This window comes from Biomphalaria glabrata, chromosome 2 (genome assembly GCF_947242115.1).
Source record: "Biomphalaria glabrata chromosome 2, xgBioGlab47.1, whole genome shotgun sequence".
Lineage (NCBI taxonomy): Eukaryota > Metazoa > Mollusca > Gastropoda > Planorbidae > Biomphalaria > Biomphalaria glabrata.
The window spans coordinates 13,904,157-13,931,340 of NC_074712.1; the positions used below are offsets into that span (position 1 = coordinate 13,904,157).

General features: G+C 32.4%; 1 protein-coding gene across 4 annotated transcripts in view; it reads right to left on the reverse strand.

The window, feature by feature from the left end:
* LOC106078613 (tuberin-like) overlaps positions 1-27,184 on the reverse strand; it is a 34,250-nt gene that overhangs the window by 1,668 nt on the left and 5,398 nt on the right. For 2 of the 4 annotated variants that reach the window (XM_056019232.1, XM_056019233.1), the window contains exons 10-41: positions 26,598-26,671; positions 25,870-25,996; positions 24,804-24,947; positions 24,258-24,398; positions 23,769-23,881; positions 23,212-23,293; positions 22,526-22,681; positions 22,174-22,302; positions 21,658-21,780; positions 21,246-21,358; positions 20,104-20,224; positions 19,320-19,445; positions 18,989-19,129; positions 18,177-18,366; positions 17,728-17,821; positions 17,386-17,488; positions 16,985-17,103; positions 15,955-16,107; positions 13,856-14,114; positions 12,922-13,090; positions 12,604-12,811; positions 11,934-12,037; positions 11,658-11,704; positions 10,130-10,730; positions 8,940-9,085; positions 8,675-8,797; positions 8,480-8,566; positions 6,588-6,768; positions 4,904-5,043; positions 4,699-4,777; positions 2,957-2,974; positions 1,642-1,733 (exon numbers count right to left, since the gene is read on the reverse strand). In XM_056019232.1, coding sequence (XP_055875207.1) covers positions 1,642-1,733; positions 2,957-2,974; positions 4,699-4,777; positions 4,904-5,043; positions 6,588-6,768; positions 8,480-8,566; positions 8,675-8,797; positions 8,940-9,085; positions 10,130-10,730; positions 11,658-11,704; positions 11,934-12,037; positions 12,604-12,811; positions 12,922-13,090; positions 13,856-14,114; positions 15,955-16,107; positions 16,985-17,103; positions 17,386-17,488; positions 17,728-17,821; positions 18,177-18,366; positions 18,989-19,129; positions 19,320-19,445; positions 20,104-20,224; positions 21,246-21,358; positions 21,658-21,780; positions 22,174-22,302; positions 22,526-22,681; positions 23,212-23,293; positions 23,769-23,881; positions 24,258-24,398; positions 24,804-24,947; positions 25,870-25,996; positions 26,598-26,671 — 4,503 coding nt within the window. The remainder of the gene's footprint in view (positions 1-1,641; positions 1,734-2,956; positions 2,975-4,698; positions 4,778-4,903; positions 5,044-6,587; positions 6,769-8,479; positions 8,567-8,674; positions 8,798-8,939; positions 9,086-10,129; positions 10,731-11,657; positions 11,705-11,933; positions 12,038-12,603; positions 12,812-12,921; positions 13,091-13,855; positions 14,115-15,954; positions 16,108-16,984; positions 17,104-17,385; positions 17,489-17,727; positions 17,822-18,176; positions 18,367-18,988; positions 19,130-19,319; positions 19,446-20,103; positions 20,225-21,245; positions 21,359-21,657; positions 21,781-22,173; positions 22,303-22,525; positions 22,682-23,211; positions 23,294-23,768; positions 23,882-24,257; positions 24,399-24,803; positions 24,948-25,869; positions 25,997-26,597; positions 26,672-27,184) is intronic. The other 2 variants (XM_056019234.1, XM_056019235.1) reach the window with 2 other exon arrangements.

The window sequence follows — 27,184 nt, forward strand, 5'->3', positions numbered from 1 at the left end:
TCAGAAAAGTGATGCTGGGTGGGTATGTCCTTCAGAGAAGTGATGCTGGGTGGGTATGTCCTTCAGAGAAGTGATAATAGTGGGTATGTCCTTCAGAGAAGTGATGCTGGGTGGGTATGTCCTTCAGAGAAGTGATGATAGTGGATATGTCCTTCAGAGAAAGGATGATAGTGGGTATGTCCTTCAGAGAAGTGATGATGGTGGGTATGTCCTTCAGTGAAGTGAGTTTAGTATGTATGTCCTTCAGAGAAGTGAGGCTAGTGGGTATGTCCGTCAGAGAAGTGAAGATAGTGGGCATGTCCTTCAGCGAAGTGATGATAGTGGGTATGTCCCTCAGAGAAGTGAGGCTAGTGGTTATGTCCTTCAGAGAAGTGAGTTTAGTGGGTATGTCCTTCAGAGAAATGAGTTTAGTAGGTATGTCCTTCAGAGAAGTGAGGCTAGTGGGTATGTCCCTCAGAGAAGTGAGGCTAGTGGGTATGTCCTTCAGAGAAGTGAGGCTAGTGGGTATGTCCTTCAGAGAAGTGAGGCTAGTGGGTATGTCCTTCAGAGAAGAGAGGCTAGTGGGTATGTCTTCAGAGAAGTGAGTTTAGTGGGTATGTCCTTCAGAGAAGTGAGGCTAGTGGGTATGTCCTTCAGAGAAGTGAGGCTAGTGGGTATGTCCTTCAGAGAAGTGAGGCTAGTGGGTATGTCCCTCAGAGAAGTGAGGCTAAGGGTATGTCCTTCAGAGAAGTGAGGCTAGTGGGTATGTCCTTCAGAGAAGAGAGGCTAGTGGGTATGTTTTCAGAGAAGTGAGTTTAGTGGGTATGTCCGTCAGAGAAGTGAAGATAGTGGGCATGTCCCTCAGTGAAGTGATGATAGTGGGTATGTCCCTCAGAGAAGTGAGGCTAGTGGGTATGTCCTTCAGAGAAATGAGTTTAGTAGGTATGTCCTTCGGAGAAGTGAGGCTAGTGGGTATGTCCCTCAGAGAAGTGAGGCTTGTGGGTATGTCCTTCAGAGAAGTGAGGCTAGTGGGTATGTCCTTCAGAGAAGTGAGGCTAGTGGGTATGTCCTTCAGAGAAGTGAGGCTAGTGGGTATGTCTTCAGAGAAGTGAGTTTAGTGGGTATGTCCTTCAGAGAAGTGAGGCTAGTGGGTATGTCCTTCAGAGAAGTGAGGCTAGTGGGTATGTCCTTCAGAGAAGTGAGGCTATTGGGTATGTCCCTCAGAGAAGTGAGGCTAAGGGTATGTCCTTCAGAGAAGTGAGGCTAGTGGGTATGTCCTTCAGAGAAGAGAGGCTAGTGGGTATGTTTTCAGAGAAGTGAGTTTAGTGGGTATGTCCTTCAGAGAAGTGAGGCTAGTGGGTATGTTCCTTCAGAGAAGTGAGTTTAGTCGGTATGTCCTTCAGAGAAACAAGGTTAATTGATACTTCAGAGAAATGAGGTTATGAGGTTATGTCCTTAACTGCCAAGTCAAAACATATTGCAGCTTGAAATATGACATACACATTTCTAACAAGACATCCTGATCTTTTGTCTTTAATTTTCTCAGCAAAATGCTTGCACTGGTGAGGTTTATTTGTTCATTTTTCTAACATCTGAATAACACAATAATTCCTAAATTTAGATTTCTAATTAGTCTTCAGAAACAAAGATGAAATTACTTACATTACAGTTAATTGCAATCTGTCTGACCAGCAGGGGCAGGTTTAGATCAGATATAATCTTAGTATGTGTGTGTCCCAGTATGTCAGCAATATCTGAGCAAGAAATATATAAATGAATTACATTACACATTTCTAACATTGGGCTACCACTAGCAAGCCTCAATAATACAATATTTTTTTAATGCTAAATATAATAGCCTCACCTGTCTCAATATATATAAAAAAAAAGTAAATCAAACTAACAAGACTCTAAAAAATTATATTATTTCTTTCCTTATCAATCAATGTCTCAATGACAGTTTTTCATATACTCAAAAAAAAAATTAATAAAGGACTAAATAAGAATCATACAACTTTCTGATTCTTAAACTTACAAATTACGTTAAGATGTAAGACAAATTTCCTTATGGATAATAAAGATTATTATCATTTCTATTGTTATTCATACAACTTTCTGATTCTTAAACTACCAAGTTAACTAGATAATGATGCTTTCATTTTCTGTTTTATTGTTCAATGAAGAACATTGACATTTCTACTTAAGTGTAGAAGCATGAGTCATAACCAAACAGCTAGATCATATTCAAACCATTCACAATGCATGCTAGCATACATCAAGCCAAGCAAAAAAAAAAAAAGTACAGGAAGCAAAGTGACATCAAAGTTCTCACAAAGAATTCATGAAATCATCTGTAGTAAATAAGTCAATGCTCTGAGGTTTAATTCTACAGATTTATAATAAGCAGCACAAAAATATTTGCAGGTTTGTTTTTTAATACAGTTTTTTTCACTAAATAGACTTAATTTCTAAGCACTGAATGAGACTGTAAATGACACAATGAAAGTGAGAGCCATAGCAAAAGCATAGTGCTACAGGGTACATTTTCATTAACCCCTGCCCTCCAAATCACCACAACCAACTAATATATATATATATATATAATAGTTAGAAAAGTATAGTAATTAAAAAACAACAACAACAGCCATTTAAACCATCCCTGTGTTGATCTTTACATCTACATCATTTGAATGTATACAAAAGGAATATATCATTTGGTTTCCATTGTACTTATGAATGTGTTTGTCATTCTAGATGAGGAAGAGAAAAAATAAAAGTTCCCATCACTAACTATAGTGCTCTACGAAAATATGGCTGAGTGAACATTTTAAGCAACAGGATTCAAAACAAACAAAGCCATTATGAGGTGCAAACAAATAGCCTCATAAAACAAAAATATGTGTATAAGAAAAAAAAAAAGCCAAAACACGGAAAGCACAAGCAGAAGAGATCAAGATTTGATCTTTATCTGGCTTACCCTTCATTGCTCCTAAACCTAGGCAGGAGAAACAAAAGTCAAATCTAAAATATAAGCAAACACCTTTCACCATCCACACTAGCTAATATGTAAGGCCCAGATTAAAATGATCTGACTTGATGATAACTGTAGATTTTATCAAAAGCTTGTTTGGTATTTAGTATTTGGTATTTATAAATTGTCTTATTGATTGTAACAAACTTAGCCACATCTGTTGCAAATAAACTAAAGTCAATCTATTGTGGGCTGCAAAAAGGGTTTGGAACAAGGAAATTTGAGCATAAGTCCTGGTGCAGCATAGAGTTTCTCTTAGTTTAGAGATAGATACCATTCTATAATTCTCCTAGTTTACAGATAAAGACCATTCTACAATTTTCCTAGTTTACAGATAGAAACCACTCTACAATTCTAATAGTTTACAGAGTGACCATTCTACAATTCTCTTAATTCAGAGATAGATACAATTCTTCATTTCTCCTAGTTGAGAGATAGACCATTCTACAATTCTCCTAGTTTACAGAGAAACCATTCTACAATTCGCCTAGTTTACAGATAGAGACCATACTACCATTCCCCTAGTTTATAGAGAGAACATTCTACAATCCCCTAGTTTAGAGATAGATACCATTCTACAATCCTCTTAGTTTACCAATTGAGATCATTCTACTGCTAAAGGAATAGAGTATCAACATTTTAAAATGTATTTGATCAGATTTAATTACTGACTGATAGATGAATAAAATTGATTGATCTGTAAGATAAGATAAGATAATTTTTATTGATCCAATCAAATGGAAATTCAGTCTGACTAGAATTGACAACCTCAGCTTTACTACTGTACAATAACAATATAGATGCAAATACGAACAACATTCAACCTGAAAACACATACACACTTATAATAAGCGCTTTATAAATTAGATTTCTATGTATTCTTAGATGACGACAGATGATCTTGTAACACTCTGACCGAAAGTAGGACGAAGGAGTTTTAAAATCTTTCTGTTTTAGTCCTAATGGAAAGGAGACAACCACTTTGTTCAGATCTTATGTAACAGTGGTTTAATAAGTGCAGGTTATCTTTAAGAATCAAGTGTTTTGGAAAGGCATCTTTCATGAAAAAGCTCTTCAAGAGATGATAGCTGTGTTCGAGTGATATGTGATGCTTTTTTAATTAGTCTATTTAGTCTAAGTCTTCGTGCCAGTGAAGTATTACCATACCAGCAAGTGATGGCAAAGTTAATTAGACTGCTGATGGTTGCTGTATATTGTTTTGTTGATGCCCATTTGTCTTCAATCTAAGATTTTACATGATAACTTGAACATTATATCATTATTTAAATATGAAACAAAAATTGTTTGTATAGAACAATCATATATTTTAAACCTTGCATTTAAGAATATTTCTAAAATTGTACTTCTGAAGCAACACAAGCATTTCTTTAAAATAAAAAGACTCATCCAATTTGTGACAGATAACTGCAATACAACAAAGAGAAAAGATCCCCAGATACAAATTGGTTTAGTGGCCAATCCCTACTCAATTTTTGAATAATTTTAGAACAATATTTATTTTAACCCAACTTGTTACAGACAACTGTAATACTACAAAAAGGAAAGATCAACAGTTAAAACATTTCTTTAGTAACTACCAATTTTAGTGAAGATCTCTGATCTAATTTAAAAAAAAAATATTTTAAAATCATTTTTAAAGTTTTAAACAGGACATAGTATTTCCTTACCTTCTTTGGTTAATAAAGTCACAGCATTGCTTTCATAATCCAAAGGTCGAATGATAATACTAACAAAGTTAAACTGACCCTGGCAGAAAGTTAAAAACAAATGATTGAACAATAAAAAAAAATTACCAGTTTCTTATTCAACATTAATTATTTAACTTCTTGAATATTAACAAAATATTGAAATTTATATTTTATAATCTCGTACAGTTATAGTTCCACTTTTATAATCCTCTGAGCTGTCGTTGTAAACTATAGTGACAAAATCATTCCCAATATGACTTTTCTTGTTTGTAAAGCGTGTGTCACCTTGTCGATTGGGCATCAGTGTTGCAATATGATAGATAACTGAAAGCAATATATCATTTAATTATTGTCTAACACATATCTCATGCACTAACATCAATATGCTATGACTGGGGTAGAATCAGCTTGCACACTAATATCAATATGCTATGACTGGGGTATAATCACCTTGCACATTAACTCTTTATCTCTGTAATTATTTTCCACATTCTGACAAAATAATTATTTTTTAACATTTGTACATTCTATCTTGTGATGATAAAACTTCAATAACATCTTTGTTTGTAATCAGAAAATGTTACTTTTGGTATAGAATTATAGGAGAATACATGCTCTTTTTATATAACACAAATACATGTTTATAAAACCAAAAATTAATTTAATTTAATGGGGCCAACTCAATGATGGTATTGTTAATTAGGAGAGAAAAAGTTAATATCAATATGCTATGACTGGGGTATAATCACCTTGCACATTAATATCAATATGCTATGACTGGGGTATAGTTAGCTTGCACATTAATATTGTTATGAATCTCACTATCCAGGCTCTCTGCAAATTGCACCAAACGACACCACCAACTTAAAGAACTTGACAACTCTGGGCTTGAAAATAACGTAATAGTTTAATGTCAATAAATAACAGCCAATAATGTACAATTGGCAGCACGTAACACAAGACTGTACAAATATCTCTCCGTCGTATCAACTCTTGCACTGGTCTCTCTGTCTCGTCTCGGACTTGTACTGAGCCGTTGTAACGAACTGTAGATCGGGAAGTTGTGACTCACTGGTCTCTTATACCTTCGCTCTTTATATAGGGTCCCTGCTGGCCTTCTAGAACCGGACAGAACGTCGCTCGGCTATTCTGGGTGGTCAGATGACTACATCCCTCGTGACACTCCTGAGCTCTGTTCACAAAGTCGATCCTTCCCGAACCATCATGTTGACACTCGTCTCAGCCGATCATCGTAACTCGTCACGGTTGACCGCTCGTCTAGTGCTGGCCTGGGGCGATTTGCGTCGGCTGACTACACACACACCACTACCCCCATCTGTACCACCACCAGGTTTATAACAATATCAATATGCTATGACTGGGTATAATCACCTTTCTCATTAATATTAATATGCTATGAATGGGTATAATCACTTTGCTCATTAATATCAATATGCTATGACTGGGATATAGTTAGCTTGCTCATTAATATCAATATGCTATGACTGGGTATAATCACCTTGCTCATTAATATCAATATGCTATGAATGGGTATAATCACCTTGCACATTAATATCAATATGCTATGACTGGGTATAATCACCTTGCTCATTAATATCAATATGCTATGAATGGGTATAATCACTTTGCACATTAATATCAATATGCTATGACTGGGTATAATCACCTTGCACATTAATATCAATATGCTATGACTTGGTTATGATGACCTTACATATTAATATCAATAAGCTAAAATTGGGCTAGGATGAAAATATTGTATACATTTTCAATAAAACTTCAACTAATATATATGAGCTGTTATTAATTAAAGAAAAAAGTGGGTTAGGGTTAATTCATAGACTGACCTCTAAGGCACTCATCCTGCCAAGTCACTGTGAACTTGCCATCATTAGGAGTAAGTCCTCCCAAGTAAACTTTTTCTTTCTCTGCTTCTTCTATGCTGATCATATCCCCCAGTCCTAGCAGAAACTTGATGTAACGAGGAGAGCCATACTCGTTACTCAGCAATACCTTCTCATCACTTGGCTGATTGCAAAGATATCAACATTGAAGTGAATTGTTAAAATGCAATTAAAAAAAAAAACAGTTATCCTAACCAACAATAAAACTAAGAGATATTTAAGGCCTGATCAGACTTTTTTTTTCTAAGTATTTATTTCTGCATCATTTATTAACAACTATTTTATTTATGAAACTTTCCTATGACCAATATTTAAAGAAATTGTTGATGTATACAACTAATTTTAAAGTGAACTGAAACATTATGATAACCCACAAACCATTATTACATTAGCTGGCATTTTTTAATATTAATTTGTAAACTTTATTTCAAAGCAAACTCATAACAGTAAACAAGATTGAATTCAAAAACCACACACATCAGTTGACAGTAATTTCATAATTTTTTTTTTAATTGTTGCTCAGAAATAATCAATGTGTCTTGGCTAAGAATTAAAATCCCAGCCACTTAATCCACTGTCCTCTAATCAGTAATCTTATCTTATCTTATATAATAGAGACATTACTTCAAAAAACCTTTCCTCATCACTCAGTTATCAGTAATCTTATCTTATCTTATATAATAGAGACATTACTTCAAAAAACCTTTCCTCATCACTCAGTTATCAGTAATCTTATCTTATCTTATATAATAGAGACATTACTTCAAAAAACCTTTCCTCATCACTCAGTTATCAGTAATCTTATCTTATCTTATATAATAGAGACATTACTTCAAAAAACCTTTCCTCATCACTCAGTTATCAGTAATCTTATCTTATCTTATATAATAGAGACATTACTTCAAAAAACCTTTCCTCATCACTCAGTTATCAGTAATCTTATCTTATCTTATATAATAGAGACATTACTTCAAAAAAGAAGATTTTTACGTCATACACATCATACATATTAACCAATGACCTAAATTCTGCCAAGTCACTGGTCCTCCTGGCTAGCTCAGGCAACCCATTCCATGCTCTAATAGCACTAGGGAAGAAGGAGTATTTGTACAAATTTGTCCTAGCATATGGAACAAGGAATGTGCCTCTATCTTAGTGTCTTTCTGAGTATTTTATTAGATTTTGTTTTTGTATTTGAAGATTATGATTCAGTTTTTTATGTAGAATTGCTACTTTATTTGTAGGTCTTCTATCCTGAAGGCTTTCTAAATTTAGTGATTTTACTAAAGGTGTTACTCTAGTCAAGTGTGAATATTTGTTTGTTATGAATCTCACTCCTCTATTTTGTGTCTGTTCCAGTTTCTTAACGTTTTCTTGAGTTGAGGGGCCCCAAACAGAAGATGCATATTCTATTATTGGCCTAACCAAGGTTAAATAACATTTTAGTTTTATGTTCTTATTTGATTTATAGAAATTTCTTTTAATAAACCATAATGCTTAGTTTGATTTTTTGATAGTTTCATCAATATGGAGATTCCATGACAGTTTTTCATTTATTATAACAACTATGTACTTTGCATTTTTAGTCTGTGTTACTGGTTTACCATGAATTTTGAGTTTGTGCTTCCACACAAACTGTGTTTCTTTTTTAATGTTCTATATATTATAAAATCTCCTCTGCAAATATAGTAGTGCTGAACGTTAATGCATTAAAGATTGAAGGTTCTATACAACAGTACTTCTAAGAGGACTGGGTAAACTGAAAACTTAGGTTTCTTGAAATATAATAAACTATAAAGTTTAGTTAATATGTAAAAAAAATCTTTATACTTTACCTGTCCTTTCCCCATATAAAGCACTCCAATTTTGTGCGTCTCATATGGATAGATATGGTCCAGGATGTCAACTGTACGACGAAATTTCTATTTTATAAAATAAAAAAAAAAAACTTCAATGACTAGTTGGATAATAGAATACAATACATGGACAAGAAAATCTTTTTATATGGAAAAAAAAAGAATAATACAGACCTCAGTCTCAGGCACTTTAAGAGGTACCTCCTGACTCTGAACTAATGGATGGCTGTGGTACAGCTGAAGGAAGACATAGCTGGGGTTGAGTCCAACCTTACTGTCTTTGAAACTGCTTGGACCCTGAAAACATTTAGATATATAGGGTTAGAGAAAGTAAGTAAAAATAAAGTGAAAAAAGTTTTTTATTAAGTAAAAAATAGAGTGAAACAGGTTTTTAATAAGAAAAGAAAGTTGAAAAAAAAGAAAAGAAAACATAATTTACTTGAGATCGGCTGTCAACATCTTCAGTGCGTCTCAAATCTGAAGCTGAGTGTATGACAGAGATAGTGTGACCACGTCTCTTCAATTGTCTCATCTCAGGAACTTCATCTTGAAGAGAGGACGAGTTGGATCCTTCAGTTGGAGAAGCTGAAACCAAAGGAAATTCTTAAGACGCACTCAGATATGACATTTATGATAATTTCTTTTCTATTTTAAACCTGGAATAAAAAAAATGAAATCTGAAAATGATCTCAATTTACATTTTTGGCAACAAATTGCTTTAAAATGTTAAATTGACTTAGAACCATAAAAATTTGTTTTTTATTTTCATTTTTTTCAGAAGTGAACACCAAAACTTCCAAAGTAATCTTGCACCATAGTCATCCAAGAAGTACATAGAAGACTAGGTCATAAAACGCTGATTGTGTGTGTGCATTTGTTACATATGTCAATGTTGTTTCTGTTTGCTGAGGAGGACTATTGTAGTCAAACCGAATTTTCATTTGTTTAAAATGTTAAAATTTGTTTGGACCAATAAAATTATCTTAACCTAAACATTTTTCAGATTTTAGAAAAAGTATCAGTATCCTAGAGCCGATTTGTTTTACTATTTCATAGTACACAACAATTCTAAAACAAATAAATTGTGAGAAACTTTTAATCTTTTTTTTTTCCTAATTTAGAATTTTGTTTACAAACTGCAGACATTAATCATTACTTGATTATTACTTGATTTGTCTATCAAAAAAATAACAACAATTGTTATTACACACAGGTAATCATCTAGTGGCTGTTTAAGGATTACAATGAGAAAAAAAAATTGTGACATCAAGTGACTATGCTATAGCAAGTGACGATGCTACATCAAGTGACTTTGCTGAGTGAATTTAACCTGTATGGCCATTAAGTTCACTGCCTTATGATTCTGATGTCACATGGGAATTTTGCAGAAGCATGAGAAATAATCTTAAATATTAGCGATTTTTATGAAGATTTTTAATACCAAGGTCTCTTATCACCAATCAAAGCCAGATGAAACATTTCACAAACATACAAAATAGAGAATTTAATAAGAAGTTACTAAAAATCAATTAGTGATATACTGTTATCTTCATTAAATTCTCAATCACTATTGGAATAAATTTAAAAAAAAACATCAGTTTATCAAAAGAAAAAAAAAAAGAATCTAACCTTGTCCTTGCGAGGTGTCTTTGTTATGGTTAGTTAACAGTTGCAAGTTATCAGGTCTCTTCTTCCCTTCTAGATCCATAGACAAACTCCTATGTGCAGGTCTCCTTCCATCAAGATATCCTGTGATAGATCTACGTAACTCTCCAGAACTTGTTTCAGCTCTGCCTCGGAAAGGAGCAGGATCAAACCCTTCCCTTTTGACAGCAGGTGCAGAAGTGGGTTGGAATACACTGTCATTACTTTCAAAAGATTTCTGCGAGAGGTTGGGCTCGGAAGTATTCATTTGTTTGTTTTCATTCATAGAAAGTTTCAGTGATAAGTCTGACTTCCTCTCCACAGCCTCTGAAATTTTCTTGATAGCAGACATGATGGGAGCAGAGTCAAACTCAGTTTGAGAAAAGTCAACAGCCTCAGGTCTGTTCTTGGAACCGTGTGTATCCAAACTCTTCACAGTGGTACCAAGTATTGATTCCTTGTCTGGCCCACTGTGTTTCAGGCTTGGTTCTTGGCTGAGAGAGCCACTAGGGAATGTTGGGGAGGAACTGGTCCTTCTAAGCACTGAGTGAAAGCTTGTCTCAGATTGTCCAGAAGTACTGTAGGCCTGCAAGCAGACAGGTTTATTTTATTACAAGTAATATCTATTGAAAACTATAATGTGTAAAATGCTACTTTTTTTTATAAATCCCATAATGGCATTCTTCGCTAGTGGTCTTTGTACACCTATATGGTTGTGGAAAAATCCAAGCTTTTGAGAGTAAAAGCTACAGAAAAATATCAGATACCAGGAAAAGATGACAAATGAGTTTATACTGTTACAAGTCAACACTCTGGCTGGCAAAAAGAAGGAACTCCTCACTACTGTGAAGAGACAAAAGCTGAGATGGTTTGGTCATATTGTAAGACACTATCAAAAGTGATTCTTCCAGGTATAGTGGAGGGAGCAGGGTCATTCAAAGAAAGGCTGGCTGGATAACATAAAAGAATAGACTGGCCTGTCTTTTGATATCCTGCTAAGAACAACTGCTGGCCGGGAAAAGTGGAGGGATTTGGTTACGCGAACTTTCACAGCATCCCTACAATGCAAGCCAAGGTACAGATGAGATGAGAAAGAGATGAAGGCATGTCATGAAAGAAAATTCATTCAATGAGACCTTAAGATCTATTCAGCAGGTTCAGGCAGAGTTCTTATGTTTCTACATTCAAAGTTATCGAATGCCCTGCACAATTATAATGAACCTTTTTTCCCCAAATAAATGTTCCTCTTTCATGGAAATCTTAAAATTTCAGTCTCTACTAACATTAAATTTATCAGAAAAAAAAGCTTTTGTTTGGCCATCACATCATAAATACTCTTAGGCTAAAAAAATATTAATTTATTTTAGAAATATGTATAATATTAAATTTCAATGTCTGTTTGAACAAGTAAAATGGATTTTATTTAAGCCAAGTGTTTTTACTCAAATGTTTTTAAGCGTTTGACCATGTTTACATGTAATTCAGCTTAAAGTTATTACATAAAACACTTCACCTCTTGTGATGATGTCTGTGTTTGACTTTCATTTTCTCCAAGAACTACTGTGGACAAACAATTCAGTAAAACATTATTATGCATATTAACAACTAGCACTTTATTTCAAGAATAAATTCTAAAAATATAGGATTTTCAGTGTAACATTTGCACTTGCTGGCATAGTGTTTCTATACCTAATGACATACTGTTTCTATCTATTTTTGAAATTAAAAGAAACATTCACAGTGTCTTCAGAATAAAAAGAGTTGAAAAGAGAACAAAAAAAAAGGTTACATGTTTTGTCTGTTCCTGAGAAATGTTGACAGTGCAATGTTTCATAATCTTCTTCACAAAGACTACCACTGTCAATTTTTCCAATACTGTCAGAATCAGGTGTCCTGAGAAACATATACATAATCTCCCAGTCAATTTCTATTCAAATCTTACCAACTGAATAATGAAAAATTAAAAGATATTGGCCATTTTATTTTTAAGTATCCATTTGAACCTAGTGATCAGTGGGCAACTAAATAGGTCAGCAGTTTTACATAATTATCAAAGGTCAAACTCAAACTCAAATGAATATCAGAAAACCTGAAGTAGACTTAAAATGTCCTTAATATATATATATATATTCTACAACTTTTAACTAGGACTTTTGGCTTAGCTGTAAAGCACTAGACCTACCAATTATGTTAATTAAAAATTACTCATACTTTTTGCTTTTAAACAATCTAGATGTTTGAAACACCAATTAGTGAGTTCAGATACATTTTTCTGAATTATTACAAGGGCATTTGATTTGATAGTGCTCATTTTATGATTGGGGAATAATGAAATAGTACAAATAGTACACAAGAATGTTAAATGAATTCTATATAATTATTATCATTGCACATTGCAACCAGTTTGGGTGAAACTTGAGCTAACCCTCCATTTCCAATGTAAGCCAACACGTCCTTACTTGCATCTGAGTGGAGCCAACAACTGTGTTATGTCAGGGAGAGAGGGGTCAGAGTAGAAACTGTACCCACTGGACTCATTCTCTATTCTCATCATCCAAGACACAACTCCACTTGCACCGCGAATATTGACCTCTGCCCAGCTAGTGCACCAGCAGCTACACTGAGTTGCAGAGAATGTTCTTATTTCTGACACCAGATTTTTATTCTCTGCACACAAACCAAATTAGAAATTAGTTTAGCCAAATCCACTTACAATATATTTTTAAACAGAATACTTCAATATTATTTTTTAAGAATTTTCTTTTTAAAATTATGACCTGTTATAAGTGAATCCATTCCTTCTTTATTAAGTGAACTCCCCGTCTGTACAGCAGCATCATCTCTACCATACATATCATGGCTGTCTTGAGGAAGACTCATGTCATCTCGACAACGGCGAGGGTGTAAAGATTCGTCTGTCTCAAGGGATATTCCAAGTGAATCGATCTAAGTAAAAAACATAGTTGGCTTTTTTTTTAGTTTGACTGCATTAGTGCATAATGGATTCACAGAATCTTACACAGATTATTATAATAATTGCTTTTGTATAATGCTCAGCTGCTGTGGTCCAACTCTTTAGTGAGCATGCTTTGGGTGGGGGGGGGGGGTATCTAGAAGGTTGCAGTGCTTTAGGCACACAGCTTTCACAACTCAGCTCAAGCCTTTCACAACTCAGCTCAAGCCTAATCTCAAATTAGAAATCCCTAATTGATATCAGGATTTGAACTCAAGCTCTCTCAGTTAAGTAGCCAAGATGTTTATTCCAATGAGCAACATACCCCACAGCATGATACAAAGCATAAAACTTTCACAGTCATCCTTGTATCCAAGATATTGAATCCTATGATTTTATACAGCCTTAATAGCTGGCATAGATACACGCACTGATTTTCACTGGATGTCACTAGATTGAAATGGACTTGCTATAAACATAATAAAACAGAACGATATAGCTTTAAAACATCTCTAGCATGTTGTGAACACATTCTCAAGGACAAGTTACAAGCACATGTAAACAATAAGAACATATTGATACAGTAAATTATATTCATAACAGTAATACTTTAAAAAAAAAATAATTTAAAGCTAAAGAAATAGATCTATCAGTTCTGGAAGATATTTTTTTTTGTCAATAAATAAACTAACATAAAACATTCTCCATGGCTTTGTTTACATTTTTTTGATGATACTATGTCTACCAATGACATTTACCTGTGTCTGGGATCTTCCTAAACTTGCCATAGATTTATGTCTCCGTCTAGTTCCAGATGTTACTGTGGCAACATTACTGGATTTGGCCCCACCTGTTAGCTCTCTCTGTGAATTCTGAAAAACAGCCAGACAGTTGTCGCACAGGCCAGAGTTTCCAGATTTTCCCCCTCCTCCACTTGTAGTGACTGTGATAATTTTATTCCCTACAACCCACATGCCAGACTGGCCATCTTTCAACAGGAACTGTGCCACAGGGGTTCTGAAATTAATGGGGATAAAGCTTTTATCCTCTTTCATAAACATAATAGATATGTGCATTACACATATCTTCTAAGCTAAGTCCCTTTTAGAAATATTCTTTATTATCTAACCTTTGACAAAATTAAATACATATATTTTTTATTACTATTTAATTTTTAATAAATAACAAGGTTACAAAGACAGTTTGTGTGGAAACACAAACTCAAAATCTGCCCCGAAGTGGCCCACCTAGAGTCTTCAACAGGATTCGAACACGGGACTTCTGGTTCCATGTGCTTTACCCCTCAGCCACAGCATCTCCATATATTCATTTAGCCTACACTTATATTTTTTAAAATAATAATTATTAACCTTATCCATAAATTCAAAATTAATAACGTTACATGTAATAAAGAGAAACTAAAAAAGATTTTAGATAAATTGGCAACATGAAAAAAAAAAAAATCTTGACCTACTTTAACTTACTTTAACCTACAATTGTGTACAAATGACTTAAAATTAAGACTTTCCCCTTGCAAATAAAAATTAATATCTCCATTGTCACTTGTGACTTGTCATACAAACTAGACATAGATCTAGCTAGATCTAGACCTAGTTTTAGATCTAAATCTAGATTCAAGATCTAAGTTTTAGATCTAAATCTAGATTCAAGATCTAAGTCTAAGTCTAGAACTAGATCTAAGTCTAGATCTAGAGTTAGATCTAAGTCTAGATCTAGAACTAGATATAGACATATAGAATCTACTATATCTAGACTAGAACTCACATAAATATACACATTTAATCTTAAAATAACTAGACCTAAGGCAATGTTATGATCGTGAATAGTAGGCCTTTTGATATATATATTATAAATATATCTATCAGGGCTCTATTTAGTCTTATTTAGACTGTCAAGTGTAGGCCCCTATAATGAGGATATGTCAAAACTGTGCGCTATAAAAGTAGTTTGTTATTTTTTAAACTTAAAACTAAAACGAAGTTCGTGTCAAAATTCTTTTCTAAAAACATTTGAATCCATATTCTATTCAATGACACTTTTACTATTGTGACCTTAGATGCAAATTTTTTTTACCAATGCGTGAATCTATGAATGAAACTTGAGTTATTAATGAAGAAGTCCATGACCTTTTAAAAAAAGTTAACTCCACTGAAGTTTTTCATTGAAAAGTGGTGTAATTTTTAAAAAAATCTGCTTGCATATATAATTTAAAAAATTAGATGGTTCACTTTCGAAAAGAAAAAAGTAGCCGTTGCATCAGAACTTTGAATGATCTAAAATATCATGATGTCCAATTTTTATTTTCTCTTCTAGTTTCTGAGATCTAAACAGGATGGAAAGAGGGACGGACAGACAGGCCACACAAAACTAATAGCGTCTTTTTCTTTCGGGGGCCGCTAAAAATCATATTAATTATTATAAGTATATAAGACATTAAAAAGTAAAGTTAAGCTCCCCCTTTCAGACCTTGCGATCTATGAGGCAGATGATGTAAAGGCCATCAGTTTCTGTGGCCCATGGTTAATGAAGGTGTCATGTGGCCAACACAATAACCAACCACCTTTACTTTTCCCTTACTAATTAGAGCTGAGTGGTCTGAGGAACACTAAAGATCCTGAAATTGAAAGTCATCCCAGCCTTCACCAGAATTAGAACCAGGGATCATTTGATTCAGAAGCTAAGCGCTTTACCACTCAGCCAACATGCTTCTATATAACAACAATAACAAGCATAATGTCTCTCAAGGCACTTTGAGAATGTTATGTAATATTTTTATGTAAAAGGCTAATTAGAATTTCTAAAAGAAAGAAAAATTTGTTTATAAACACTTCACTACCTAACTGGCAATGCTGAAAAATTGCCAAAAGCATAGCGAGACATCATATCTACACATGTCTCTGTCAACTCTTTGTGAAACTGGGACATTTTCTCATCCATTGGAATTCGACCATCATTTCTGATGCCTTCAATTCCAGTCATATTACGACGCCTGTTTTAAAATAAATAATATTTTTATTGACAAAATTTGCAAAGAAATTTATATATTAAATATACTTTTCAATAGATGATCCCCCCCCTAATACACGCATAATTTTATCCTAAGATAACTTTAACAAAAAAACAAACTTAGATAACTTTAACAAAAAAAACACACTTTAGGACAAAAAAAATCAAAATTGTCATATTCAACACATATCCCCCCACCTAGAGATGTTTTTGTAAACTTCAAAACATTTTAGACAGGGAACATAAAAGAAATGAAAAGCTCAGCCATAGCCATAAATCTACTTTTTATTTTGATGTTTTGCTCATCCCTGTTAAAGACAAAAGCTTAGAAAGTATAGATCTAGTCAAGTTGCAAGGTTTTTTCAAAAACAATCCTGCAATGCACAGTGTCATGCAGAAGAAAGCAAAGATGACAAAAGAGAGGATGGATTAATGACATAAATTGTGTGAGGTTGTGAGAGTCCCAAGGACTTTTCAGAAGGGCTGCACAATAAGAGATTAAGAAGAAACCTAACAATTAATTCAAAAGAGTCAGCTAAGAGCTTCCAAAGTTTATTGAAATATATTTATAAATCTGTAATTTACTAACTGATAATGCCAACACTTTATGATAGATCAATAGCATCTCCCTTTTACCTAATTTTTTTTCAAAATTTTATCTTGAAAGTCAGCAACAGTGATCTAATTTACAAAGCTTATATCAACTCTGTCTGTCTGGTAAAAATTTTGAAAATAACTTGTACATTACTGGGAGATAGTTGTAAATGTAGAGTTATTTCCCTTAGACAAGCTTTGTTTTTTTTTTAAAGTATGTTTTAAAATACTTTGCTTGTTTTTAGAAATTATTTAAGCTAGCCTACCTGCGATGTCCTTCATTCAAAGAACATGTGCGGCTTCTGTCACTAGAGTCTTGATTGTATGAACTTAAATGTCGGATTGAATTTTCTTCAAACAATTGTAGGACATTATACTTCAATCCCTGTATAAAAAAGTTAGCCAATCAACAATTTTTTTTCAATAGCAATATGGTTTGTCAGCACTAAAAGACAATGTGCTAATATATAGAGATAAAGTTAACAAAAACTTAGAGTGGAAGATAACATACACAATAGAGAAATGGAAGCAGACTTGTGGTAGATGGGAAAAAAAGGTTCTTTTGAGTTGCCAAAGTGCTAAAGAAATAGAAGAAGCGCTAATTGACATCTTCTTTATATACAGATATATGTCTAGATCTGAATAAACACTAAAGCAACACACTAACCCTCTGAATGTACTTGACAAATCCTCTCCTGAATGGTAATCTACATCTAATGAACCAGATGCCAATCACATGATGAGCTAGAGACACTGTGTAGTGGCTGAATCTGGAACACAAAACTAAACATTTCAGTAAATATTCGTGACTTACTAATATATAGAGATTAAAAAAACAACCCTACACTAAATCAAATTCACAAAAGCCTGTCAGAGAAACCTCTCTAAAATTTATCAAGGTACATTTTCATTACTCAGACAAAAGTAAGTGCCTTGGAATAAATATACCAGTCTTAAATTGTGTCCCAATTAATTTGTACAAAACATTATTTCAGTTAAATTGACTTACTTGAAAGGATTTGTATAGGGCAGAGCTATTGCAAACACACTCATGTATTGGTCCTCAACAAAATTAGCATAAAGTTCTGGGATACGAACAATACCTGAAAAGTTCATCAATAGTTTAAACTTTCTTTTTTCATCTTATGTCAATCAACTGAGAGAGCTAAATAAATCTAAAACTGTTTAAAGCAACGCAATGTACTCAGGACATTATATTTATAATGTAGTACCAATAAAATGTTCTTTGTTTTTCCCTATTCATAAAACTAAGAGAAAGAAACTTTTTAAAATATCAATTACAATTTTTTTTTTATTAACAGGAGTGGGAGAAATAATCTAATTTCAGTAAATAATGCTTTTCATTCATTGTAAAATGAATTTGGCTATGAAATTAAAATAATTAAAATACAAAATAATGAAGTCAGTAGATCTCATAACAAGGTAAAACATACATACTAGATAGAAATGCCAAGACTGGTATGGCCATAGAGATAGTGGCTGATATTTTAGACAATGACAGCAGGACAGCTGGCAACATCCTCATCATCAGTTCTTTCATTTCCAGAGAGCAGATCCTCAGGGTGGTCACACAGACTTTAGCACACTTGGAGACGAGACCAAACTCCAGGCAGTTAACTAACTCTTTCTGGGGAACAACATAGAGTCCCAATGATAAGACTAGGCGGACCAAACTGCTATGAGCACTAAACTTTCATCACAATAGGTCTGAGTTTAAACTGCTAGACCAATTATTCAATATGTGCAACATTGGGTCTGTTTATTGTATTTTTCTAAAAGAATAAAAAAAAATCAGCTTAGACAGAGCTAATTACCATAAAGATCTTATGACTGAAGGTATACAGAAAAATATTTCAGTAAGGTCTGATCTGGAGAAGATCATCTGCTTTTAAAAAAAGGAATTGCATCAAGAACTGAAATGGCAGATGTCTGAGACAAATGACATAAGTAAAAGAACAAAATAGTGCTCCCATATGCCTCCCACAGGATTATGGGATAAAGAGAATAAAAGAACTGATTGCATTGCCATAAAGATATTATCTCAAATAGGATATTGGTTATTGGTGTACAGTATGCTCCAGTTGAACTGAACATTGAAACCACTAAAACTAAACATTTGCACATATCTGATTATCAAATTCAAAATCATAATTTAGTCAACAATAGTAAACATTCATGTTTTTTATAAACATTATCAACATTATATTTACATTATTAACAAAATTATTAAAAACAAAACAATATCTCACCAAACGATGTTTATCCAGATAAGTATGATAAGTGACAATGGAAGCCAAAACTGGAAAAACAAAAGTGTGGAAATCTGAACGTGTAAAACTTGCTGGACGGTTAATCAATTTCTGTGATTGGTCTACAGTTCGATCTTTCACCTACAACAATAGCAGAAGTTATAATTGAACTAATCTACAATTACATCTATCAAACAGTAATTTATCTTCTTAAAAATTTGTAGTTTTAAACAACAAAATCATTATTAAGTCCATCTACGTCTTAAGAAGAACACCAATAACTATTGAACTGTCAGAAGATAAAAACTATAATTACAATTACAAGACTAACCATAGCACACAGTTTTCCACACAGAGCGTCAATGAGTCCTTTGTCTCCAGACAGCACTAATGTTTTGTTTTCAAGTATCAAGGGCAAATTGTCCAGAACAGACTGCAGGATTAGCCAGTCCTTTTCCTACAAGTCAAACAATTCAACATAAATGTATCTATATTTGAATTTTATAGAATATACTGTAAGTTAAAAAATAAAAACAGTCAAATGGTGAATGAAAAAAATAATTGCTGACATAATAATAATAATAAAAAAAAGTTTTAACTAAAAATGTTTAGCTTTTATAAAAAAAAAATCCTTAAAATATTTTTTCATGCAGCTGCTCTTTTTTATTCTGATTTTTCTAAGAAATTGTATTGAAAGCTAGGCCTAAAAATGTTTTAACATTTTTAAAATATGCACTGCTTGTTACTAGTTAAAAGTTAAGTGAAATCACTTTAAGAAAGTAGCTGAAAATCAATGTAATATTTATGTTCAATATTATTCACTGTCTTTAAAATTTCTTTCTTTTTAAACATTGGACAATTCTTATCTAGTACTGATACTAATTAGTAGAGATTTAAATATGGATCATTACAATTGCTAACATTGTGACAAATTAAATTTTAAAAGATAGATAAGAGTTGTTTTTTTATTGTGAAAAATTTATTAGATTTTTTTTTCTGGATTCTCAATGAATGCACAAAGTAAATGTTTTAACAATTTCCAAAGTTGTCAAGTTGAAGAAAATGATCATGTGACAGTACCAATGTATCTAGTGACAACAAACTAGAAGACTTACTTTTTCCAGACAGGAGAGAAACAATTTGAATGTGTGCTCATATTCAATGACAGCATAGATCTGGCTGGCACTAAGTCCAGGTACAGTGGGACTCTTCAGGCCAAGGACATCTAGGTCATCACTTAGGAAAGAGGACAAACGTTAAGCCAGTAGAGTCAAATCTTGAGAAATTGTTTTAACAAAACTCAAAGTTATTTCTAAATTTTCCAAAGCTTCTGCCAAGCCCTATGATAATAAACAGGCTTTTAATTCAGTAATTTGGAACTTTGTTTTGTTAATTTAATTCTTTCTCTCTGTAATTATTTTCCACGTTCCGACAGAATTCTTCATTTTGCTCAGTAGTATTTCATTACCCTTCTTTGATTAAGCTTAAATAGCATTTTTGTTTGTTATCAGTTTATGTTTTATTTGGTAAAGAATTAAAGGGGAATGCATGCTCTTTTTATATAAGACAAAGTAAAGTTTATAAAATCAAACATTAATTTAATTTAATGAGTTCAAATTAATGATGGTATTATCAATTAGGAGAGAAAGAGTTAAAACAGTTTATGCAGCTTCTTTTGAGGGAAAAATGTACATGATTGGGCTGCTATCTATTTCTTCTGTTTAGAGCCACTTCAATTTTTGTTTTCTGAAATAATTATGCCAGCACTAATTAAATATTGTCATGATCTCTTAATTTAAGTGGGGGATTAAAATGAGTCTCTAAGCCATTATTATGTGAATATTGTTTAAAACAATAATTATTGCATACTTATCGCATAATACCAATTATTACAGTTTTACTATTTTAACCATTAAAATGTTAATCTAGTTTAAGGTTAATTAATAGATACTAATTTCAAATGTAGTTGTAAGTTTGACCTCATAAATATCAGATACTTTTATTTTGAACACCCTAGATATCAAACAAATTGAGACTTTCAAAGAACTTTAATATCAGGTTTGAAATGTCTATTACAAACAATTAGCTCTTAAGTACATCTGCTGAAAATTAAAACTCTAAGAGTTGTCTGTGTTCAATTACATAATCTCAATGAGCCTTGAAATCTCTTACATGTATGACCCAATCTCTGTCACACAATGCACATTTATTTCACTGCTGAAATTTTTTTGGAAATTGTAAAATACCATAAATTTACCTGGGTTGACACATTAAGTATGGGCTGAACACATGTCGTTCCCCAGGTTTCCTGTCTGCTAGTCCCACTCTAGTATGACTATCAGCACGCAGAAGCAAAAGTAAACTGAAAATCTGTACAGACAAATGAAAAACGCATTTTACTGAGAAACAAAAAAAAAAACAGACTTCAACTATAAATTCAAAATATTTACAGCCTACATGTTTGCATTTCTGTAAATGTCTATTGATATCTAATGATATAAAATTATTTAGGTTAACTAACAACATACTAGGAAATTTATACTGAAGTTTGTTCATGTATTTTATAAGTGAAACATTTGGCACTTTGTGAGGTAATAATGATGAGAACAATGAGAACAACTTTTCACCAGACTGATCAGAGTTAACAGACAATACCAAGTGAGACTCACTGTTTTACGGATGCCACATGCTGTTTTACTAAGGTACAGGTGAGAGTAGTGCAGCTCCAGATGTGAAATGAGGAGTTCATAAAGTCTGTGGGAGTGTGAGGCTGGAGCCTGGTATAACTTGATCTGGAAACAAAAGAAACAAGGAATTCAATTTAAGACAGCTGATCACTTACACAAAAATACTTAACCTTCACCCTCACGTTTTTTTTTAAATGTTTGAATAAGAAGGAAGAAAAAGAAGAGAAACAAAAGCAGGAGCCACTAATCGATATCAAAACATGTTTTAGAAGTCTATGATAATTCTGAACCTAAACTTATCTATATAATTTATCTATTTAATACCTATCCAATTTAATTATTTAATCTGTCTATATGGTTATGTTAAACTACAACTTCATTTCATACATCAAAGCAGTTTATGTGTAACAAGGTTTAGATGTATAATTGTTTCATGGAAGTTATTGCAAAAATACTTACGAAGATTTAGTAATGAATAGAACTGATGATGTACGGTACCTTAAAGAGATCACAGATCTTTTCTACTGATGTCTGTACATCTAACAAATGTCCTTCATCAAATGTTGCAAGTGTCTCATCTTTCTTTTCTCCATCTGGCAATGCTCCCAGTAAGGGTTTCTTTAATATCTGGGAAGTGATTTTTAAAAAAAAAGTACTTATTATTCAACGGAGAACAAAAAATAAAATAAAGATTAATAGACTAATGTATATATTCCTTCAAAAATATAATAGCAAATGGTCAAAAAATGACCAAAAAAAGTGTATGTATTATATTCAAATATAAATAAGCATTTATTTAACAGCTACTATTCTTAGCATAAGCTTACTAAAAAATTGTATAGGAACTCACGTTTTCAATTATTAACATAAGATCGAAAAACTCATTCATCTGGCAGTGCTCACAGAGACTTATCAACAGTTCCACAGCCTTACATCTGACCTCAGTGTCAGGGTCACTGCCAATGTGGATAAAATGAGGGATGACCACATACTCAATCAACTCTTTCTGGACATCAGAAAATTGAAACAAATCAAATAAGTAAAAACAAGGAAATTGTCAGTAAAACAGTTGTTGTTTTTTAACCCAAAATTGTTTTCAAACTGGTAAATTTCACTTAATATTTTAAAGTCTAAAACGTACATTTATATTTTAAACTCTGAGTATACAATTCTAAACTGTTAATATTGCAGCCTTATGCTTACCTAAATCTAAAAAAAATGTAAGAATAACAATTCTAAAAACTGGAGTAATTAACTCAAGCTCCTACTACAGACAGATTTTCTTTTAAAAGTTTCATATGTTCCTTCAGAAAGGAAGATTTTTATTAAGTCCTAGCCCAAAACTCCAGCAGGACAGCAAGGGGATGGCAGCTGAGAGGGTTCAAACTCAGGAAGTGATGACTGACAGAAGCACATACTACTCAACCAGACAACATATAAGTAAATAAGAAGAGCCTAAGTACTTTGAATTATGAGAAATATTAAGTAGATAAAATGTGATAAATTTCATGTACAAAAACTGGACAACAGACTGACCTCAAGAATGTGTGTATTAACACTGAGTACACAAGATAAAACATCCAAAGTTTTTTTCCTTATTTCTGTTCTGGTCTGACATCTGTATAATTAGGAATTTCTAAATTAAGTTTGACATTACAATATACAAATACAATTTGTAATATATTATAAGCTGTTTGTGATGTTGAAAGAATTAATTCAGCATGATGAATTTAAAATCTGTAAATATTTAAATAAGTAGTTTGCTTTGGAACCTTAACATTCAATAGCATTTTTTCTCAAATACTGTAAATTTTGAACACGTTCAAAATTAAAATAACATTTTTCTTTGTGCAATATTCTAGAGCTTTGTTTATAAATGGTAAAATCACACAAGTTATGATTTAGGTATAAAAATAGCTACATTAGTTTCTTTTTTTTTTTTAAAGCAAAATATTGTGACACAATTCAGATGTAAAATCTATTTTGCTCTAAGTCAAAATGCAAGACAGTAAATCCTACAAGACTTCTATACATCAATGAACATCTTTGTCCTACGTATATAAAAGAGAGAATGGAATGATATAAAAACCTACTTGAAATATTTCTCCATCAGATTATGAAGAGTTTCTATCTCTATCCAGTTCTCTTTCTTTGGTTGAATGAATTGATTGTGGTAATAGTCTATTAGGCCACACACTGAGCTTGTCTGTACAAATATGAATTCATTTTACTAACAAAAAAGGATTCTCAAAAGTTTTTTGATACATATTTTAAAATTATTATTTTTTTTATTAACATTGGCTTAGCCTTGAAAGTTTATCCACTAGGGTCTTCCGTCCACATTTGTTTGGCTAGGTGCTGGATAAAACAGGATTATCTTGTGACCAGTTTTTAAGTCATTAGGAGTTTTATAAAGCTCAGACTCATATGAAGTCTTTTTCCATATGGCTGTCCAAGTTGAATCCATGGCATAGATCTATATTTCATTTTAACTATAAAAACAATACACAAATTATTACAGAAAATTTCCTACCAAATTCACTTAAATGATAAAACAAAATGTGTAAATTCAGACAACTCACTGGTCGGCTGTTTGCACATTGTTCGACAATTTTAAATAGCCGGTCAGCTGGGCCAAAAAACTGTCTACTGCTGTTCAGTGTTTCTATAGTTGTAATGACTTGGTGAGTCTCAGTGGCCACTTTCTTTTCAAAGCCACATCTCTAAACATGTAAAATAGAAGAGAAACTCTCAAATTAATAATTTGTTTTGGTTGTGATATCACAATAAAACTTGTAAAGATTATTTTAGAAATTGAATGCTTAAATAGACATTGAAAAAAAAAAAAACAACAAAAGGACAGTGGTTTAAAACTAAAATTTGGGAGGCTGTTGAATAAAGTCTGCCTGGCCATATATATATATATATATATATATATATATATATATATATATATATATATATATATATGACACTGGTGATATAAATCTATTGGGATGTAAAATCCTTGATCTTGCATGCAATACATTTTGTTACGATAATTTTTGTTTAACTCAATAAAGGTTTTTTTTTACCCCACCAGCTGCTTAAAAAAATATCCTAACTTTACTAATAATAAAAGCACTTACATCTATTTGATTGAGCAATGTCTGTACAATATCAAGGACAATCTCCCAGGTAATGTAGTTGAGATCTTTGCCATACTTGTGGACCAAACGCTGAATATTTAGCACAACTTCATAGGCCACTATGCTGTTCTCATGGGTCATGGCCTACACATTTATGAAAAAAAAAAAGAAACTTCAACATTAGGAAGTATATCATTATCCTGTAATTATCTGACAATTAGAATGTTTTAAAACTGCATTCTTTTCATATACTAGTAGCAGATGCCCAGATCCCTTTCAACTTATCAATTGAGGAAAACTGTGGAACTCTTCAAAGTGCATTTTTAAATTATCTACTTCCAGGGAATAGTCTTTCATGTTCATAGTTCCAATAATGACAAGGAAAAAAAGAAGTATGATAATGTAAAGGTATATGCTTAACCTATACCAAATAAATGAAATGTAAAAAATACTTTTTTTATCTAAAAATATACATGAACAAAAAAAGTATTTAAATTTTATTAAGTTAAATGTTTATCAAAACCTTACTAATATATTTTATGACATGTGAAATAGTTAATATCAAATTTTTAGCCTAGTGTTGAGTTTTTTTTTTTAATGAATTTATCATCACTTAAATAAATAAATAGAAGTAAGAATTAGAGAAAAAAATGTATTTCAAAAATTTATTAGTCCTTTTAAATTACTACACCAAACAAAACTTAAAGCAAAATAAACTTAATAAAGCACAAAAAGGCCTCTTTTCCAAACAAAGAATTGAATAACAAAGCCTTTATGAATCAAAAAACACTGGGGAAGGAATTTTTTACAAAAATAAATATAAATTAATTGTTTTATATACTCCAGTGTTAATACAACTATTTTGGTGGAAAAGTTGTTTTAAATTTATTCATTTAATCTAAAAAAAACTTAACATACTTTTAACTCACTACATACTCTATAACGCTATAACTACCAGACGAACAAAAAAAAAAAGACATCCATATAAGCCCAGTGCTATGAATCTGACAGTAACTAAAGAGCTCAACCTAGTTAACATATAGAACAACAAGACTGAGGCTGGTACCTGCAGGAAGGAGGGTAACACAGAAGTAAATGTGTGCTTCAAGGTTGTGACTCTTCTTGAGCCCCACAGAGCCATCCCAGTGAAGAAAATGGCTCCTCTCAACAATAAAACATCTACAGGCTGACTCCTGCATAAACATTAATAGAACTTTTTAATACAACTTTGCTTGTGTTTTGTTGTTGGTTAAACCTGCTGGCATGAGTTGTGAAGGGCCTGACTGCCAAGTGATTGTTTGATTGTTGGAAGTTTTTACTTATGAAAACTAAAGTACACCCAATTATTTTGATACCATAATGTGACAAACTTTAAGATGATAGGCTCTTGTTCTGGCTACATATACTCCTCCAAACCATCATTAAAAAAAGCACATGAGCTCTACTTATAAATGTCTAGTCAAAATTTTCTTAATTAAGCTATACATAACTATATGGAAAAAAATGTTTGGTAGAAAGTTTGATTAAACTTAGCATAATGCTCAGAGAAATGTGAATATTAAGTGAAAATAAATATAAAACAGAAGCAAAAGTTTTTTATGAGAAATAATGATTTCAGAATTTGTTTGTTTCTTTATTAAATGATATGAATAAAACAAAAACTAAGAATACAAATTAAGACACTGCACAATCACACAAAACGTTATATGAAATGCCAGACGTTCAAAAAAAGACAATAAACATGTGAGGATAGACTTTTAAAATACTTAGAATGTTATTTAATTCTCCTCATACTTGTTTTGTAAGATGGAACACATGGTACATATAGCACTGTGACCCAGGTATGTGCCTAGAAGTTTTTTCATCAGCTGAAATACAAGGAGTCCTTTTGGAATTAACAAAATAAATAAATAGATTCATTCAAATATAGTATATATCTACTGCTGAATGTTTTTTTCCCACTTTGTTTATGAAAAGTTTGTCGATAAGTAATTTCTATAATTTTATTGCCATTTCCCTATATGTGGCAGAAGTTCTGCCAAAAATGTGGATTGGAAATCCATTTAAATCTCAGAATTTAACTCCAGAAGTATAGTCAGATTTGTAGGAAGAAGCAGATACGTGAGGCTGTTCAAGCAACCTACATGTATATTTAGGCATTCACAAACTGTTGCTTCCTCAGCATTAGCAGTACTGACCTTTAGCTAAGGAATATGTGTTTAAGAGCCAGAGAAAGAGAGAGGAATAAAAAATAGTATAAGACTCAACTCAGATATTTTAGAATGCTCCTATCACATTAATAAAATGCTTAATACTATTAGAATTTACATAATAAGATTATTTAAAGATGAGAAAAAAGAACATGCCCAATAATTCAAGAA